General features: G+C 42.4%; 1 protein-coding gene across 1 annotated transcript in view; it reads right to left on the bottom strand.

Annotated features, from left to right (window-relative positions):
- plcb4a (phospholipase C, beta 4a) overlaps positions 1-19616 on the bottom strand; it is a 600847-nt gene that overhangs the window by 218014 nt on the left and 363217 nt on the right. Inside the window, exons 8-11 of the mRNA XM_070889861.1 lie at positions 14768-14821; positions 9121-9202; positions 4140-4240; positions 424-481 (exon numbers count right to left, since the gene is read on the bottom strand). Coding sequence (XP_070745962.1) covers positions 424-481; positions 4140-4240; positions 9121-9202; positions 14768-14821 — 295 coding nt within the window. The remainder of the gene's footprint in view (positions 1-423; positions 482-4139; positions 4241-9120; positions 9203-14767; positions 14822-19616) is intronic.

Below are 19616 nucleotides of genomic sequence, written 5' to 3' on the forward strand. Positions count from 1 at the left end.
GTATGCGAGTATCCCACTTCATAGTATCAGGACTGTAGAATTAAGATCATAAAGTATTTATCTTAAAGAAAAAATCTAGCTTGTAAAAACACAATGGTAATTTGACAAAGAATCAACAAAAGATTATCAACATACAAAAAGTCATACATTTCTAACAGATACAGCAATGCCACAAACCCGCTCCATATCCACTAAACATGTATAAAAGCAGCATGCAGTACTACTACAGCAAAAGCAAAATAAATAAAGTATGAGGTGGGGTTTGATTTTGTGCACCTGGATGTTGTCATTGTTACATCATAGATAAAAAAAAGGTGGGAAACAATTATGGTGTAATCCATGCATTACATGCACTGGGAAGACAGGAGTAAAGCAAACTACTGCAAACAGACATGACGCAGTTAATGAATGAAAGAAGCTTACTTCATTCAGAAAGCTGACTAATTGGTCTACAGTTAAGTAATCAGATTTGTCTCCATTGCTGAAAAGGAATTCAGTAAAAATGTAAGTTGTTTGCATATTTCTGCATAATTAATGATTTTTTAAAACATAACCCTTAGAGCACTGAAATTTCTTAGCAGTTTCAAAATGTTTGCCTTGAAACCTTTAATGCTAGAGAGACGTCCAGTATCACTGAACATTTCTCTAACTGCAGTATACTCTGAAAATCATTACAAAATATTTTCTTAGTTTGTTTAGTCTTGGTGGTTACTGCAATCCTCAAAAGGTTAAATGAAGAAACTGCAAACATTCAATATGTTACTCTTATTTTTCAAAATTAAAACAATAATCAGCAATCCATTCATTTCATGCACTCCATCTTTCGGAGACATCCTATCACAAGCAAATCTTTTCAGCTTGGAATAAGGGGTATATTTTCCTCTTCTGGAAAGGACATTTTCTTATATGATTATTTCAATATTTTAACACCACTAATCAAAATGTCTTGTCATTTTGCTTCAATTTTGTGAAACACAAATTCAAAAACAGGCAAAAAGCTAGCCTATTACGACTCACCTGAACTAATGCTACTTTTACATTTCTCAACAACTGAAATTGGCACTAGACTAGGAAACTGACAAAGAATGTCTTCAATCCAAAGAATGTGGAATAGGAAATCACTCTAAAAGATTTTGCGACTCTGCAATCTAACCTAATTTTAGACCTTCTCACCCAATCTACCTCCCAATGCCAGCCATCCTCAACTATCCATGGCAGCTCACACTTTCAATTGAATGAATTTACAGCTGACCAAAGCTGCATGAACTGCCATAATGGAGGGAATCAGTGGTAGATGGTGGAAATTGGAAGCTAATCAAAGAGCCCAAAGAGCCCTGATAATTTGGTCTTACGCATGTGGTACAGGAATACCAAACGCATGGAAATGAAGACAAGTGCAACACAGATAACAAAAGAATATGAAGAATTTTTATTCTCCAGAAAAAGGAGACGCCGGCCTGGGATTCGCAGTCAGTTGTGAAGCGAAGGCTGGCCCCGAAATACGCTCCACACAAGGATCTCGCCATCCCTGTGTCGAGAAGTTCAAGTTTTCTGACCTTCAATTCAAATCAATGGAAGTTAATGGGGATTCCTTTGTGCGAGCTGCTGTGACGTCAATAGGCTGTCTAAGCAGCCAATCACAAGGCAGGATTCTCACTGACAGCGAACAAGGAAGCAAGTAAGCTCTTAAAATTCTAACTTTTTAAAATTATTAGAGAGAGAAAAACAAAGATTGGGGCTCTCTAAACCTGAAATAAAGATGGACAAACTTTCTAAAAAAACTAAAAAGATATTTTGAAAAGTCTCAACATTTTTTATTTTAATTACAATGGACAAATTTCCACACTGAATAAAATTAAAATTAGTTTTCCAGGCCCTTAACAGTATTTAGCAGTAATAATGCTGTTAAAACCCCAGTTACACCTAACCCCTTTAGGTCTAACCTTTAGGGGGGGAATTTAACAGCAAACCAACTGTGGAACAGATAAAATTTCCATTGGGTTCCCTGATTATACAGATTTCCAGCTCTGTGGTGTGTGGGGTGGGTACAGCGTAGCCTGTTTCAGAGCTGTCAATGACAGACCGCAATTTCAGGATTTCCGTATGCACCTGTGCATGCGCTATATCCCAAAGTTGCATCAGTTTCAAAGGCAGATCAAAGACCTTATAGCTAACAAGCCAGCCACATGCTCATTCATTAAGAGTATGAGAGTTGCATTCATAACGAAATAATATTGATGCTTATAACTTAAAACCCCTCTATTTGTCCAGCCTCTCCATACTGAGAGAGATGGTCTTTTCAGATGTGAGTTCATTATTTTTAGTGTATAAGTTGCCGCCAGAAGTCAGGTTATGTTATGAGGGCTAACATCAGAAACTAGCCCAGTGAGGAAGAATGACATTGGATGCAACGTCAATGACGAGGGCCTGCACTGGATGCAATATTCAGTGACAAGGACTGGCATTGGATTCAATGTCCAGTGATGAGGCCCTGCATTGAATGCAATGTCCAGTGACAAGGTCCTGCATTGAATGCAATGTCCAGTGAAGAGGTCCTGCATTGAATGCAATGTCCAGTGACAAGGTCCTGCATTGAATGCAATGCCCAGTGACAAGGTCCTGCATTGAATGCAATGTCCAGTGAAGAGGTCCTGCATTGAATGCAATGTCCAGTGACAAGGACTGGCATTGGATGCAATGTCCAGTGACGAGGACTGGCATTAGATGCAATGTCCAGTGAAGAGGGCAGACATTACAAGTAAGGTCAGATGAGGGATTCCCTGCATCATCTCCAAATCCGGTGATGGATTCTGAACAGTAACAGCTGGCTGTGATGATCTTGCCCTTCTTTCATATGATTGACCCCTGTTCTGAATAAGTGTTCAGGATGGACTGTTTTTTTCTCTTTCTCTCTATGCAGAACACCACATATTTTTTTAAAAACAAGCCTTTAATAAAGCCTTTCCACTTACTAAAAAGCATTTTATTTTTTATTTTACGATTCCCTTTACAAACATTTCAGGCTGTGCGTAAAATCAAGAACAATGAGAATAGAAAGATCCATTATCACTTCACTCACCAGCTTAGTCACATAAGAACATAAGAAATATAAGCATGAGTAGATATATGGCCCTTCGAGCTTGCTCCACCAAACTCAACAAGATCATGGCTGATCTTCGACCTCAGCTCCACTTTGTCGCCCGACCCTCATATTCCTTGATTCCCCTATCTACATCAGCCTTGAAATTACTCAATGATTCAGCATTTACAGCCCTTTCAGGTAGAGAATTCCAAAGACTCACAACTCTCTGACTGAAGAAATTCCTCCTCATCTCAGTCTTAAATGGCTGACCCCTTTTCTGAGACTATGCCTCCTAGTTCTCGACTCTTCAGCCAGGGGAAACAACCTCTCAGCATCTACCTTGTCAATCCCCCTCAGAATCTTATATGTTTCAATGAAATTACCTCTCATTCTTCTAAACGCCAGAGAGCATAGTCCCAATCTGCTCAATCTCTCCTCATAGGGCAACCCTCTCATCCCAGCGATCAATCTAGTGAACCTGTGTTACACTGCCTCTACGGCATCTATGTCCTTGCTCAGATAAGGAGACCAAAACTGTACACAGTACTCCAGGTGTGGTCTCACCAAAGCCCTGTCACATTTACTTTTTCAGTACCAATAGCACCCAGAGCAAAATATACCCCAAGATTTGTCAAATGCTTACTAATTATAATAAGTTAATGGTTTATTTCAACTAGCAGGTTAGATTTCAAAGGCTGTTAGTCCAGCAGATGCAAAATGATTCCAGGTGCTTTCTATGCTACACTGATTATAAAGAATATTCAGATTTTTTTTAAAGTTTTCAATGATACTACCACTTTATTATAACTGGTACTGTTACAATGAATAAAATAAATGGGTAAACAGTGTAATGCACCATTCCTTATTTAGTTAAAATACATTTAGCTGCAGCATAGACCATATAGAAACATAGCAGCATAGAAACTAAATGCTGCTTTGTGCTATTAAGAATGATGCCTTTTGTATCTTCAAAAAACAGGTGTGCTCAATTACTTTTGTATCATTGAACTGCCTTTAGCTTCAGTTAACAAATAATTCCAAATAATTCAAAACTTACAGTTTCTTGAAAAGCTCCTCAATGTCAGTGCGAGGACAAATTTTTTGTGTTAATGCATAAAATTTATCAAAGGTGAAAACTGTTGGCTCAATTTCATCATTCTGTAAGAGATGAGAGAATGCCATTAATATTTAATTGAAGATTTATAAGATTATTCATGGCATGTTTTAATGTAAAATAAGTACAGCATTGACATTTTAATTTATTTCATGCCAGTAATACTACGAAAGCAGTATCATGGCCTGCTTAAAAAAACACGTGAATTAATTATGTAGCTAATGAAAAATAATTTATTTTGTAAAGTGAATATGACTCATAACAGCATTTGATACCCGCTGAATGTTCCCACCCAAAACAATAACCTATGTATTTTTTTCTGATGCTAATTGATTTATTATTTGCCGCATACTTCTCACATTTTCTATTTTTATTCCAGATGAGCAGCTTTCACGGCTTTTCTCCCTATGCCTAATATGTGATATTTAATGTTATCTCGAATAGAGAGTTTATTCCAGATATAAAACAAGCTGACCAAAATTAAATTTCTGTGAGCTACCAGCAGTTTTAAAAATAAATCAGACAGATGTGCACTCGCTCTGACTAGCTGTAACCATGGTAACTCACCATGACTGCCCCTAAGTATCTGGAGATCTAGAAGCACAAAGTAAATCTTAATGGTGCTGATCCAAAAAATAAGTTACAGAACTCATCATAAACTTTTATGAATATCCAAATAAAATAGAAAGAAAAAGACCTCACAGCCAATTTATGTCCTCATGCTCAGCCTGTCTCTGCATCAAACAGCAAGTGATGAAGAAACAGTAACTCAAACTAAAACTGATAAAAGTTAATATGCAGTTATATTTTGATTTATAGGGTATTACATTTATACACCATCTAGAATTGGGATGCTCTCAGAGAGAGTCCCTGCTCTCAAATTCTCAAGGCTTGTTGAATAAAAAAGTGAGCAAGGAAAGTAACAAGATTTGAGAATGTCCCTTAACATGGATAATCATTACCATTGTGTTCTGTCCTCGGCAGGTCCTAACTCAAGTCTCGCAATTGAGTTTCTTGAGCCACTTACTGGGGAAGAATAGCTGAGGTGGTTTCCCATTGCTTTCTTCAAAGTATTTATCATTGGTGAACCTTCTCCTAGTTGGGCTGGAACCAAGACTAGAGAGGCCCAACTACCCTTTACGATAGGAGGGGTCACCCACTGATCCCGAGTACACCGGCTGGATATCAACCCAGTACTCAGAGCTAGCACTCTGGTCTCCAAGAGTGGAGACCAATCTGTAATCGGCCTCAAAACCAACCCTACTGACGCAGAGGCAGAAATACTACCACTGAGCCACTGGTCATGCCATTCGGATGCAAGTACCCTGCTGAATGTCATCCTACCGTTCAGAGACCATGGGCCCAAGTTTCCACATGATTTGCGCCTGATTTTTAGGAGCAACTGGTGGAGAACGGACTTCCTTAGAATTTGCAATTCTCCACATTTTTTTTTCTGCAGTTCTAGTCAGGTAGAACAGTTCTACTTTGGAACAGAATTTTTTCTTCAAAAGGGGGCGTGTCCGGCCACTGACGCCTGATTTGAAAGTTTCCACAGTGAAAACGTACTCCAAACTAAAGTAGAATGGAGCAAGTGAAGATTTTTGTAGAACTGAAAAAACCTGTTCTACACATTAAAAAATCAGGCGCAGGTTACAAATTAGGCGTCCAGAACCCGGGGGGGGGGGGGAGGGGGGGAAGGGAACTCATTAAATTCTACAATAAATCCTTATTTATACTTATACAAATATTATACAAATAAATCCAACCTGAATAAACATTTATAAGTAAAGAAAAGATTAAATAAACCATCTTCCTACCTGTGTGAAAGTGCTTCAGCCAGGAAGAATGGTGCAGCAAGCCTCACAAAACGAGGGAGCCGGCCGAACGCGGGCTGGTGGGGGGGGGGAGGGGAGGGAAGGGAAGAGAGCTGACGAACGCGGGGGGGGGGGGGAGGGAAGGGAGCCGACGAACGCGGGAGGGAGAGAGCCGACCGAACGCAGGCGGGCGGGCAGGAGGGAGCCTACCGAACGCGGGGGGGGGTGGGGGGGGGGGGGGGAAGGGAAGGGAGCCGACCGAACCCGGGGGGGGGAGAGGGAAGGGAGCCAACCGAACGCGAGGGGGGGGGTGGGGAGGGAGCCGACCGAACGCGAGGGGGGGGAAGGGAATGGAACCGTTCCAGACGGCTGGCGGGAAAGAGAGAAGGCTGCAGGAAGCCTCAGAAATTGAGGAGCCATTTTCCGACGGCAAAAGGGGGAGGTCGTCGGGAAACGGCTGGTTCAACTTTCTGAGGCTTCCTGCACCCTTCTCACTGCTACAAGAAGCCTCTGTGCTGATGGCAATGTACTTTTATTAAAAAATGTTCAAAAACTAAACAGCTGCAAAGAACTACAAAGAACTACAAAAATGGCCGAGTGCCAATGTTTTTTTTCACACTGAGCATGCGCGAAGGCTCCAACGCGCACGTGCAGCGTTGCCGGCAGGAAAAAAACTAATTTAAATAGTACCCGCCCCCTCCCACTGACAAAATCGGCGCGAGTGTAGTCTCCGCCCCCCTGGGCGCCACGCCAAGCAGACAAGGAGCTGCAGAACGCTCCAGAATCGCTCATTTTTTTTCCGGCGCCGTTTTAGGCGCGAAAAACGGGCGCCCAGCTCGGAGGGGCGCCCGTTTTTTATCATGTGGAAACTTGGGACCCATATTCTAGTTTTCATTCGCTGGGGCTGTCTGGAGTGGGGTTTGAACCCTTCACCTTCTGATTCAGATGCAGCAATGCTACCACTAAGCCAAATGCTCACTCCAATAAGACCAATAATGCTTAGAATCACCTGGGCTGGATTTTCGGCTTTTCTGTTTTTGGGGCGATAATGGTGGCCCAGCGGGAAAGTAGTGGCCGGGAATAGTTTGTGCTTTAGTATTTATGTTTGGGCATCTGGGCCCAGCGTCCGGGGGGCGCAGCACTAAGGGAGACGTTGTACACCTCTCTTGGCGCAAGGATGGGAAACTCCCGAGTTAAAGAGCTGGGTCAGGTGCGCTCTGAGAGAGACCTGAGGGGGGAGAAAAAAAACCCTAAAAAAAACCCACAAAAACATTCCTAAAACATTGCCTACGCCACCGCAACACAAACTGCACAAAAATTTAAAACAAAAAACACTCGCACTTACTTTTGGAGGACATTAGCTTCTTCTCTGCCGCTGGATTCGTGGGACCACTCTGATTTCCTAGGCGGTCATTGTGGGCGCACTTGTGGGCGGATGGGTCGGGCAAGACTCAAAACTCGCGCTGGTGTCACAACCAGGGGCGTTGCACACCCGGCGGTGCTGCTCAGCGCCGTCGCAAAACCCAACCAGAGGTTTGCGGCGGGACGCTGGAGACCTCACCATCGCCTTTCGCGCCGCACCGGGGCGAAACCTGGAGCGCAAAGGACCGGAAAATCCAGCCCCAAGAATCATATAATGGTTACAGCACGGAAGAAGGCCATTCGGCCCGTTGAGCCTGTTGCTTGTTAATACTAACTTTAAACATCATCTAAGTTCAAAATTATTAACACTACTAAGTTTTTTTCCATCAATAATAATTTGCATTTATATGGTGCATATAATGCAGAAAAACAACTGAAGGCATTTCTGAGGCATAAAGAAAAAAAATTGTATACTGAGCCAAAGAAGGTGATATTTAGAAGGGTGACCAAAAGCATGGTCAAAGAGATGGGTCTTGAAGAGAAAAGGGAGTTGGAGAGGCGGCGGGGGCTAGGGAGGGATTTCCAGAGCATGGGGCCTAGGCATTTGAAGGTGCAGCAGCAAATGGTGGGGTGAAGGGGGTTTGTAGTACTGGAGGAGGTTACAGAGATAGGAAGTGGTGAGGCCATGGAGTTACAAATGGTCTGCCATAGATACCTTTGTAGCCTCAATGGTTTCAGTCACTCCTGTAAGCGGTCTGAATGTCTTACTGTTGTGCAAGTTGACGGACACTGTCCCAGCTCTACTTGTACGATAGCGGAACCTGGGGGTATAATTATGGAATGGCCTGTGACCTGAACCAGACATCCATGTCTTTTGCACATGTATTTCTTCAATCTCTCTGAAGGACAGAGTCAACGTTCGATGAGGCAAGACTTGGTTTGTTCGCTGCTTTATTCCACAGTAAGATGAATGTACAGAGCAATAGCTATGATCAGATTTACTTCGTTCAATTCTTAAAACGTATCTCTGCATGATCACTAAAAACATAAACTGCTACGTTACTGTATTTCAGCGGGCTGTCTTGCCTGACTGAACGAGACCAACACCTCTGTGTTTTATCCTACAGCCTAGGGCAGAATCTGCCAGTCCCTGCAGTCTACTGTCTTTCACAGCCTTTTGCTGCCTGACTGCTTGGGAAGCAGTCTCTTTCCAAATTGCAGGTAGCCTTTTTGGTGTCTGTGCCTCTCTCCTCAACAACCCCACTTCACAGACAGAGATCAAAGGGTTTTCCAACACAATGGGTGAAAGGTGTTTTCTGATTACCCTGAATCATTTTGTGTTTGGTCTCTGGGAAAAATAACTACTGTTTAGCATTTTAACCACCCTTTCGTTAGGGGTGTCCGTTTAAAACCCATGAGAACCATGAGTGTGATTACCTAAATATCTGAAAGCGATAATACCATAACTTTACTAAGTTATCAGCTAATTGTTTGTGCTATTTCATATTCACTGCTATTTCATTTTTAACGTACACATCAACAATATGCTTTTAATTTCTGAAGTGAACTAACACAATTTTTGAGCCACATGAAATTTTAAAAAGTCCTTGAAAATGTCCTTTTACTAAGTTCACTTATGGGCTGAAAATCTACCTATTCATCATTTTAGTGAAATTATTAGGAAAAAATAATTATCTAAAATTGAAAGCCAGAAGGAAAAATATAGAATAAAGAATTCCAAGTTATACCTTGCCACTGGGAAGACCCAGTTCCTTCAACACCTGAAATATCACTTTTTCTGTCTTGCCTGATGCAAAAGTTCTGGTAATACTGGAAATAATGAGACAATACAAGCTCTTAAAAACTTACAATTTAGGAATCTCAGGAATAATTTGTTCACAAAAAACATCAACAATAATTTTGCCGGTTCTATTTTTGTCCGTATTGTATTTCTTACCTTGTTTGAAAAGAAATCTTAATTTATACATATATAATAATAAATTAAGAAACATGTTTCAAATAAAAACAAAGCTCGGAAGTTCTAAATATTGGATGTTAAACTTTCCTATGACAGACTGGGGAGTATGTGGGAGGGCTACGTTCTTTCCTATCATTCTTGTGCTGCATTCAATTATTACTTATAATGATAAACTGATGCACAGTCACATTGAGAATTGGATTTTTACTCCAGGTCACAGCTGAAGTCCCTAGGGGTAATTTTGACATTAAAACGGCAGGTTAAAAACCAGCCACCCATTATACATCACTCCCGATTTTCATTTCTGATGCGTGGCTGATTTGATAACAGCTGATTTACCTGACCGCCTAAAGTTAAAATTATCCCCATTGCGTTTCACCAAGGAAATGATCTCGGACTATTACCACCCACACAGGACTCACCTTGACTGGAAGAGAGTCTCTCACCCACACAGGTCTCACCTCGATTGGGTGGGGTTTCTCACCCACACAGGAGTCACCTTGACTGGAAGAGAGTCTCTCACCCACATAGGATTCACCTCTACTGGAATAGAGTCTTTTACCCACACAGGACTCACCTCGACTGGGTGGGGTTTCTCACCCACACAGGATTCACCAGGACTGGCAAGGCGTCTCCAACCCACACATATTTATAAACAGATGTGGTTGCATGGGTGCCTTTATCATTTTTTTGTGTAAATTTGGCCCATAATGGGAAATGTAATTTGGTTTCATGCTCAACAACTTCCTCCTTAAAATAGCTGGTGGGTGGTATACCTGAGCCTCACAAGCTTGCAGTTAGTAGGGAAGCAGTTGCAAAATGTATCTAACAGTTAGCAAATTAAAAACCTGCATGCAGGCCTGTTCCAACACAGATCATTTGAGAGTTAGGATTATGTACCTAATAAGATCAATCTGATAATGATTACAGTATTACAGCAACTAATATTTCTACTCTTTTTAATGTGATGGTTTATGTAATAATTGTAAATGAATTATAATTTTATTTTAAAATAAGTAAGAAATGCCGAGATCAATTTAAATTGTATTGGACCTGAAATTGTGGTGGGAGGCTTTCCGCGGGCGAATGCCTCTGATCCACTGGAAAAGTACGCACCTACCTGGTGCCTCTGTATCTTCGAACTCCTGCGGTCTTGGGTCTGCAGGCATATTCCTGCGTAAAGGCCCGTGTATCCCAGGGGCATATGCAATTCGCAAGTGTCCATTGGGATCACATGGGCCGGCCTAACCAGTGAGAAATCGGGATTCCCATTATGCTTATGAGGATTGCATTTATGTACGGAATCCCTATTAGCATAATAGGAATCACATAAAAATATATATCTTCACACAGTAAAAATAAATCATCATGATTAAAAGTAATTAAAATACAATTTAATTAAACATTTAAAACAAAAAATTTATTTTCTTTTAAATTAATTTAAACATTTTTAAAGGGGCCAAAAATAAAATAAACTCATTTTTAAAGTTTTGAATGTTTAAATGATTTTAAAATGTTTGTTAATATTTATTTAAACCTTTATGCTAGTAAAAGAAAGCCCTATGCCCCTGCTTTTACCAGGCATAAGAGTTTTGTGGGCATTTGCTGGGCAGTAGTTGGGTTAAAGCCCAACTCTGTGCCAGCGATTGTACATTTTCCTTCCGATTCGTACGATCTGTCAAGCTGAAACTTGAAAAATAGCAAGTTCCAGATTTTCACACTGCGTAATGCACACAGAAACCTGGAACTTGCGGGGCACTTACCACCGCGTATGCTGAGCACACGCAGTCATAGGCCCCGGAAAATCCGGGCCATTATCTCCTATTATATGTATGCTTTAAAAAAATTGAAATAGGAGGTAGACTATTATGCTCAGCACAAAGAATGTTGGAACCCCAACCAAAAGTCACAATTTATTTTAGTGGGGAATGTTTTCAACAGCAACACCGTCAGATAAGATTGTTAGAATTAGTGAAAAAGAGAAATAAGCTGAAGTTGTCAGTGTTTTTCTTAATTGCATGACTCGCAATTTTCTACCCCACCCCACAAAAAGGTTGTGGCTTTAAACAGATGAAACCCTGTGGAGTGGAGCAAACATCCTTCTCGAGTTCTGGGTTTGGAGCTTGAGCAGCGGCAGTGTAGTGCTACATGGATAGCATGCTTCAGGAGGTGGTCACCCAGAAGGCAGAGAGGGAATGGGCGACTCCCAAACAGACAAGGAGAGACATTAATGTTTCTCGCTCCACGGATGTTGTCTGGCCTGCTGAGTGTTTCCAGCATTTTCTGTTTTTGTTCCAACAAAAAGGGTAGTGAACTGGGTGGCACCTTTTGTTCATTGAAAATCTGCTGTTATTTATTCAGGCCTTGTTGATCAGCTTTCAATGAAAGGTATCGTGGGCTAGCAATTAGTCTCAGACGGTGACGCAAGCGGGCAGTATCGGATCAGCCGCCCGTTACACGCAGCGCCTAATATTCAGTTCCATATACCCATACCGCCTGTTATACGCAGCGCCTGATATTCAGTTCCATATTCTGATTCCGCCCGTTATATGTAGCGCCTCATATTTAGTTCCATGTACCGATACCTCCCGTTAGATGCGGTGTCTCATATTTAGTTCCATAGACCGATACCTCCCGTTTTGCGCGACCACCTGAGACAAATTTCTAGCCCGGCAGGTTTAACGCTGAATATTAAAACAGGCGAGTCTTGATTTGCTTGGCTTCTGCCGGTAAGGATAACAAAAGCCTATAAATAAACTCAACCAGCAGAAAACTGAATTAGCATGTCTACTCGTTGCTGTTAAAGTTAACAGAAGATGGTTAAATTGGCCAAATTTGGACTGATTTGGGTTTGAGTTTATCTCAATTTATCATGAGTATTACAAGGGTGGGACGAATTTCCGCAGGGATTCCCAGCTCACCCGCTGTAACTTCCTGAAGCCCTGGCAAACAACATAAATAGTGTTTGTAGGGTTTCCACAGCTCTTCTACCAAAGATAAAGCGAATGATTAGGAAAACCCTTGTGGAAATTTACCTCAGGTGTATTCTGAGGTCTTTTTGACCTATGAACAGTGGAAACATAGAAACATCGAAAATAGGTGCAGGAGTAGGCCATTCGGCCCTTCTAGCCTGCACCGCCATTCAATGAGTTCATGGCTGAACATGCAACTTCAGTACCCCATTCCTGCTTTCTTGCCATACCCCTTGATCCCCTTAGAAGTAAGGATCACATCTAACTCCTTTGTGAATATATTTAGTGAATTGGCCTCAACAACTTTCTGTGGTAGAGAATTCCACAGGTTCACCACTCTCTGGGTGAAGAAGATCCTCCTCATCTCGGTCCTAAATGGCTTACCCCTTATCCTTAGACTGTGACCCCTGGTTCTGGACTTCCCCAACATTGTGAACATTCTTCCTGCATCTAACCTGTCTAACCCCGTCAGAATTTTAAACGTTTCTATAAGGTCCCCTCTCATTCTTCTGAACTCCAGTGAATACAAGCCCAGTTGATTCAGTCTTTCTTGATAGGTCAGTCCCGCCATCCCGGGAATCAGTCTGGTGAATCTTCGCTGCACTCCCTCAAAAACAAGAATGTCCTTCCTCAGGTTAGGAGACCAAAACTGTACACAATACTCCAGGTGTGGCCTCACCAAGGCCCTGTACAACTGTAGCAACACCTCCCTGCCCCTGTACTCAAATCCCCTCGCTATGAAGGCCAACATGTCATTTGCTTTCTTAACCGCCTGCTGTACCTGCATGCCAACCTTCAATGACTGATGTACCATGACACCCAGGTCTCATTGCACCTCCCCTTTTCCTAATCTGTCACAATTCAGATAATAGTCTGTCTCTCTGTTTTTACCACCAAAGTGGACAACCTCACATTTATCCACATTATACTTCATCTGCCATGCATTTTCCCACTCACCTAACCTATCCAAGTCGCTCTGCAGCCTCATAGCATCCTCCTCGCAGCTCACACTGTCACCTAACTTAGTGTCATCCGCAAATTTGGAGATACTACATTTAATCCCCTCGTCTAAATCATTGATATGCAGTGTAAACAGCTGGGGCCCCAGCACAGAACCTTGCGGTACCCCACTAGTCACCGCCTGCCATTCTGAAAAGTACCCATTTACTCCTACTCTTTGCTTCCTGTCTGACAACCATTTCTCAATCCATGTCAGCACACTACCCCCAATCCCATGTGCTTTAACTTTGCACATTAATCTCTTGTGTGGAACCTTGTCGAAAGCCTTCTGAAAGTCCAAATATACCACATCAAATTGTTCTCCCTTGTCCACTCTACTGGAAACATCCTCAAAAAATTTCAGAAGATTTGTCAAGCATGATTTCCCTTTCACAAATCCATTCTGACTTGGACCTATCATCTCACCTCTTTCCAAATGCGCTGCTATGACATCCTTAATAATTGATTCCATCATCTTACCCACTACCAATGTCAGGCTTACCGGTCTATAATTCCCTGTTTTCTCTCTCCCTCCTTTTTAAAAAAAGTGGGGTTACATTGGCTACCCTCCACTCGATAGGAACTGATCCAGAGTCAATGGAATGTTGGAAAATGACTGTCAATGCATCCGCTATTTCCAAGGCCACCTCCTTAAGTACTCTGGGTTGCAGACCATCAGGCCCTGGAGATTTATCGGCCTTCAATCCCATCAATTTCCCCAACACAATTTCCCGACTAATAAGGATTTCCCTCAGTTCCTCCTCCTTACTAGACCCTCTGACCCCTTTTATATCCGGAAGGTAGTTTGTATCCTCCTTAGTGAATACCGAACCAAAGTACTTGTTCAATTGGTCCGCCATTTCTTTGTTCCCAGTTATGACTTCCCCTGATTCTGACTGCAGGGGACCTACATTTGTCTTTACTAACCTTTTTCTCTTTACATATCTATAGAAACTTTTGCAATCCACCTTAATGTTCCCTGCAAGCTTCTTCTCGTACTCCATTTTCCCTGCCCTAATCAAACCCTTTGTCCTCCTCTGCTGAGTTCTAAATTTCTCCCAGTCTCCGGGTTCGCTGCTATTTCTGGCCAATTTGTATGCCACTTCCTTGGCTTTAATACTATCCCTGATTTCCCTTGATAGCCACGGTTGAGCCACCTTCGCTTTTTTATTTTTATTTTTTATTTTTATTTTTTTATTTTTATGGAGAAAGGAAGTATATTTAAAATTAGTATTAGCAGTAAAGAAGTAATACGCTCTTTCCTTTATTGAAAACAAGTTAAGTTTTCAAAGGCAGTATGCTGTAGACTATCCATTTAAAACAAGTACTCATTTTTTCCACTGCTTCGGTCACCTCTGTATTAGCACTTGCACAGTGTTCGCTTCCAGAATGCACTGATAATTGTTCCCAAGATCAATAATGATAATTTTTACAAATATTTCTCACCTCCTTACTGGAATTTTTCCATTTACATTTGTCAGAAATGATAACCTCATCCAGCTGAAATGAAAAAAAAAATCATCCATGTTATTCTTTATTATGTGTGGACGAGAGAACAAGAAGGAAACATTGATGCTTAACTTGAAGCCCATGAGCAACAATAGCAATCCCAAACATGTTGGACAGGAAGATGGACTCAATAACAAACCTACTTGTGGCGCTTGGCCATTTGCAGCCAAGTATAACTGCTATTTATAACCAACAGAAATTCAGCAGACAAAAAAATTAGGGGAAGATTAGGAGCTTTGCAAAAAGTCTTGACATCAATATAATTAAAATGAAGTGAGTATGAAAGGTCTTTAATCAAAAAGGATTTGCAACTATCTAAAATTTCCCCCAACTCCCAACAGCTGTCCCCAATGCTGGACTAGCGGCTTCACTTGTCTGGTTGCTGGTTCTCCAATTCCTGCAACAGCGACATTCTGATCTCCACATCCATTCCCAGCCGCCTGTACCACCCGTCTGTCAGGTCCCTGTGCTCTTCTCCAGGGTCCTGCTGTGTACTGCACTCCTGCCCATTGTTCAAGTGCTATCCCACAGGGAATACTCGGGGAAAGAGATCTGGGAACATTTAGAAGAAGGGATGTGGGGTCTGAGAATAATCAGATCTGGGATTTGTCAGAAAGGGGATGGGGGTGCAATCTGCTGCCTAAGTGGACTCGACCAGAGTAAAATGTGAGAACACTTGGTTAGGGGGCGGGGAAGGGGACTGAAAACTGTGAACACTGAAAGGTTGAGGCCGGTGAACATTCAAAGTATGCAAGGAATCAGAAAGGGAGCAGTAAGCACGCCAAGAGGTGGTCAATGAATGCTCAAGTTCATCACCAAGTGCTCAGTAATTCCCCACACTGTCGAGTGCTTCTTTCCACAGTATACTCAGCCCAAGTCCTCAGTACCATTAAGGGCTTTGCACCCTTTACCCTAATCTTTACTGATTAAAGAAACAATTACAGCTGTGAAGAGGGATGATATGTTTGAAGGATCATCAAATGAGGCCCTATGGGTTGAACTGATGAACAAAAAAGGGAGTTGGAGAACACTGCTGGGAGTGTACTGAAGACCCCCAAACTTGGGCTTGAAGGTTTGGGTATGGTTGGGGGGGTTTGCGGATGGCGCTGGGGTGGGCTGTGTGGTTCAGGATGGAGGGTGGGGCTGCGGACTGCAGGGTGATGTCGATGTGCTGGTCGGGTGGGCGGAATAGTGGCGGGTGGAGTTCGGTCCGGTTGGGTGTGAGATGGTGCGTCTGGCGAGGTCTGGCAGGGCAGGGGAATACCCATTAAATGTCTAGACATTTAAAGTCTAAACAAAAAAAGTCTCGACAGAAGGGGGGACCTTCTGGAGTGCATGTCCGTGGATCCCTGGGGGTAACAGGCCGGGTGGATGGGGTGGTTGGGGGGGGCATGTGGAGTGCTTGCCTTTATTGGTCGATGCATGTAATACAAGGGCGTATGCTTGAACTGTATAAAACACCGGTTAGGACACAGCTGGAGTGGTGTGTGCAATTCTGGTTACCAAATTAGAGGAAAGATGTGATTCTGAGATGGAAAGGGTGTAGAGGAGATTTACAGGAATGTTGCCTGGACTGGAGAATTTTGGCTATGAGAAAAGATTGGAGATACTCGGTCTATTTTCTTCGGAACAGAGGAGGCTGAGGGAAGACCCGATTGAGGTGTATAAGATTATAAGGGGCCAGGAAAGAGTGAATAGGAAGGACCTGTTTCCCTTGGCAGAGGGGTCAACAACCAGGGGGCATAGATTTAAACTAATTGAGGGGAGGTATAGAGGAGAGACGAGGGGTGGTTTACCCAGAGGATGGTGGTGGTTTGGAACTCACTGCCTGAAAGGGTGGGAGAGGCAGAACGACTCACCACATTTAAAAAAATACTTGGATGTGCACTTAAAGTGCTGTAACTTACGGAGCTACGGACCAAGAGCTGCAAAGTGGGATTAGGCTGGGTAGCTCTTGGTCGGCTGGCACGGACACGATGGGCCAAAATGGCCTCCTTCTGTGCTGTAAATTTCTATGATTCTATAATCAGAGGGAGATAGAAGAGCAAATATGTAGACACATTTTGAGAAGTGCAAAAATATGGCAGTAATAGTAGGGGATTTTAACTACCCTAATATTAACTGGGATAGAATTAGTGTGAAAGGTATAGAGGGTGCAGAATTCTTAAAATGCATTCAGGAGAACGTTTTTAGCCAGTACAGCAAGCCCAACAAGAGAGGGGGCGGTTCTGGGCTTAGTATTGGGGGATGAAGCTGGGCGGATGGAAGGGGTATCAGTGGGAGAGCACCTTGGTGCTAGTGATCATAATTCAGTTAGATTTAGGTAGTTATGGAAAAGGACAAAGATAGACCAGGAATACAATTTATCAACTGGGGAAAAGCGGAGATGTGATTTAGCCAAAGTGGACTGGAAACAGCTACTTGAAGGTAAATCCGTATCAGAGCAGTGGGAGGCATTCAAGGAGGAGATCGTGATGGTTCAGAGCAAGTATGTTGCCTTAAAGAAAAAGGGTGGGACTAAGTGGATGTCAAGGGGCATACAGGGTAGGATAAAGAAAAAAAGGGAAGCTTATGACAGATACCGAGGTCTCAATACTGCAAAAACCCTCAAGGAGTATAGAAAGTGCAGGGATGAAATTAAAAAGGAAATTAGGAAAGCAAAGAGCGGGCATAAAAAAATATTGGCAAGTAAAATAAAGGAAAACCCAAAGATGTTTTATAAATGCATTAAGAGCAAGAGGATAACTAAAGAAAGAGTAGGGCCCATTAGGGACCATAAATGTAATGTGTGTGTGGAGGCAGAAGATATTGGTATGATACTTAATGAATACTGTTTTTCACAAAAGAGAGGGACGATGCAGACATTGCAATCAAGGATGAGGAGTGTGAAATATTAGATGAAATAAACATAGTGAGAAAGGAAGTATTAAGGGATTTAGCATCTTTGAAAGTGGATAAATCCCCAGGCCCAGATGAAATGTATTCCAAGCTATTAAGAGAAGCAAGAGCGGAAATAGCAGAGACTCTGACCATCATTTTCCAATCCTCTCTGGCTACAGGTGTGGTGCCGGAATTGTGGAGGACTGCTAACGTTGTACCATTGTTTAAAAATGGAGAAAGGGATAGACCGAGTAATTACAGGCCAGTCAGCCTAACCTTGCTAGTGGGAAAATTATTGGAAAAAATTCTGAGGGACAGGATAAATCTTCATTCAGAAAGGCACGGATTAATCAAAGACAGTCAGCATGGATTTGTTAAGGGAAGGTCGTGTCTGACTAACTTGATTTAAATTTTTGAGGAGATAACAAGGAGGGTCGATGAGGATTGTGCGTTGATGTAGTCTATATGGATTTTAGCAAGGCTTTTGATAAGGTCCACATGGCTGACTGGTCACGAAAGTAAAAGACCTTGGGATCCAAAGCAAAGTGGCAAGTTGAATCCAAAATTGGCTCAGAGGCATAAAGCAAAGGGTAATGGTCGATGGGTGTTTTGGTGACTGAAAGACTGTTTCCAGTGGGGTTCTGCAGGGCTCAGTACTAGGTCCTTTGTTTTTTGTGGTATCTATAAATGATTTAGACTTGAATGAAGGGGGTATGATTGGAATTCAAACTGGAGAAGTGTGAGGTAATGCATTTGGGGAGGGCTAACAACGCATGGGTATACAAAATAAATGGTAGAACACTGAGAAGCGTAGAGGAACAGAGGGACCTTGGAGTGCAGGAAGGTAGCAGGACAGGCAGATAAGGTGGTTAAGAAGGCATACGGGATACTTGCCTTTATTAGCCAAGGCATAGAATATAAAAGCAGCGAGGTTATCCTTGAACTGTATAAAACACTAGTTAGGCCACAGCTAGAATACTGCGTGCAGTTCTGGTCACCACATTACAGGAAAGATGTGACTGCACTAGAGAGGGTATAGAGGAGATTTACGAGGATGTTGCTTGGACTGGAGAATTTTAGCTATGAGGAAAGGATTGGATAGGCTGGGGCTGTTTTCCTTGGAACAGAAGAGGCTGAGAGGATACCTAATTGAGGTATATAAAGTTATGAGGGGCTTAGATAGAGTGGATAGGAAGGACCGATTCCCCTTAGCAGAGAGGTCAATAACCAAGGACCATAGATTTAAAGTAAATGGTAGGAGGTTTAGAGGGGATTTGAGGAGAAATTCTTCCACCCAGAGGGTGGTGGGGGTTTGGAACTCACTGTCTGAAAGGGTGGTAGAGGCAAAAACCCAAATAGCATTTAAACAGTACTTGGATATGCAGAAGTGCCGTAACCTACAAGGCTATAGACCAAGAACAGGAAAGTAGGATGAGGCTGGATAGCTTTTTGTTGGCCGGTGCGGACACGATGGGCCAAATGGCCTCCTTCTGTGCTGTAAATTTCTATGATTCCATAATCCTAGGTGCCCATCTTCCTCCCTGGGTGTTTAATGCTCCTCAATGAACCAAAAAATGTGGCCATTCTCCGAATAGGTGCTGGCAGCCTTTCTAGTACATATCCGAAAATTACCTCCAGTTGTATCATAGCATTATTGGGCTCAAGTTTCGGCCTGAGTTGCTCCTATTTTTTTGGAGCAACGAGTTTAGAATGGAGCATCTTAGAAATTGCAATTCTCGGCATTTAGTTTGCTCCAGTTCTAGTGAGTTAGAATAGTTTCATTGTAGAACAGATTTTTATTTTCCAAAAGGCGGCGTGTCCAGCTACTTACGCCTGCTTTGCAAGTTTAGGCAGTGAAAACTTACTCCAAACTAACTTAGAATGGAGTAAGTGTAGATTTTTGTAC

The sequence above is a fragment of the Pristiophorus japonicus genome, chromosome 9, assembly GCF_044704955.1.
Source record: "Pristiophorus japonicus isolate sPriJap1 chromosome 9, sPriJap1.hap1, whole genome shotgun sequence".
In the NCBI taxonomy this organism is placed as follows: Eukaryota; Metazoa; Chordata; class Chondrichthyes; family Pristiophoridae; genus Pristiophorus; species Pristiophorus japonicus.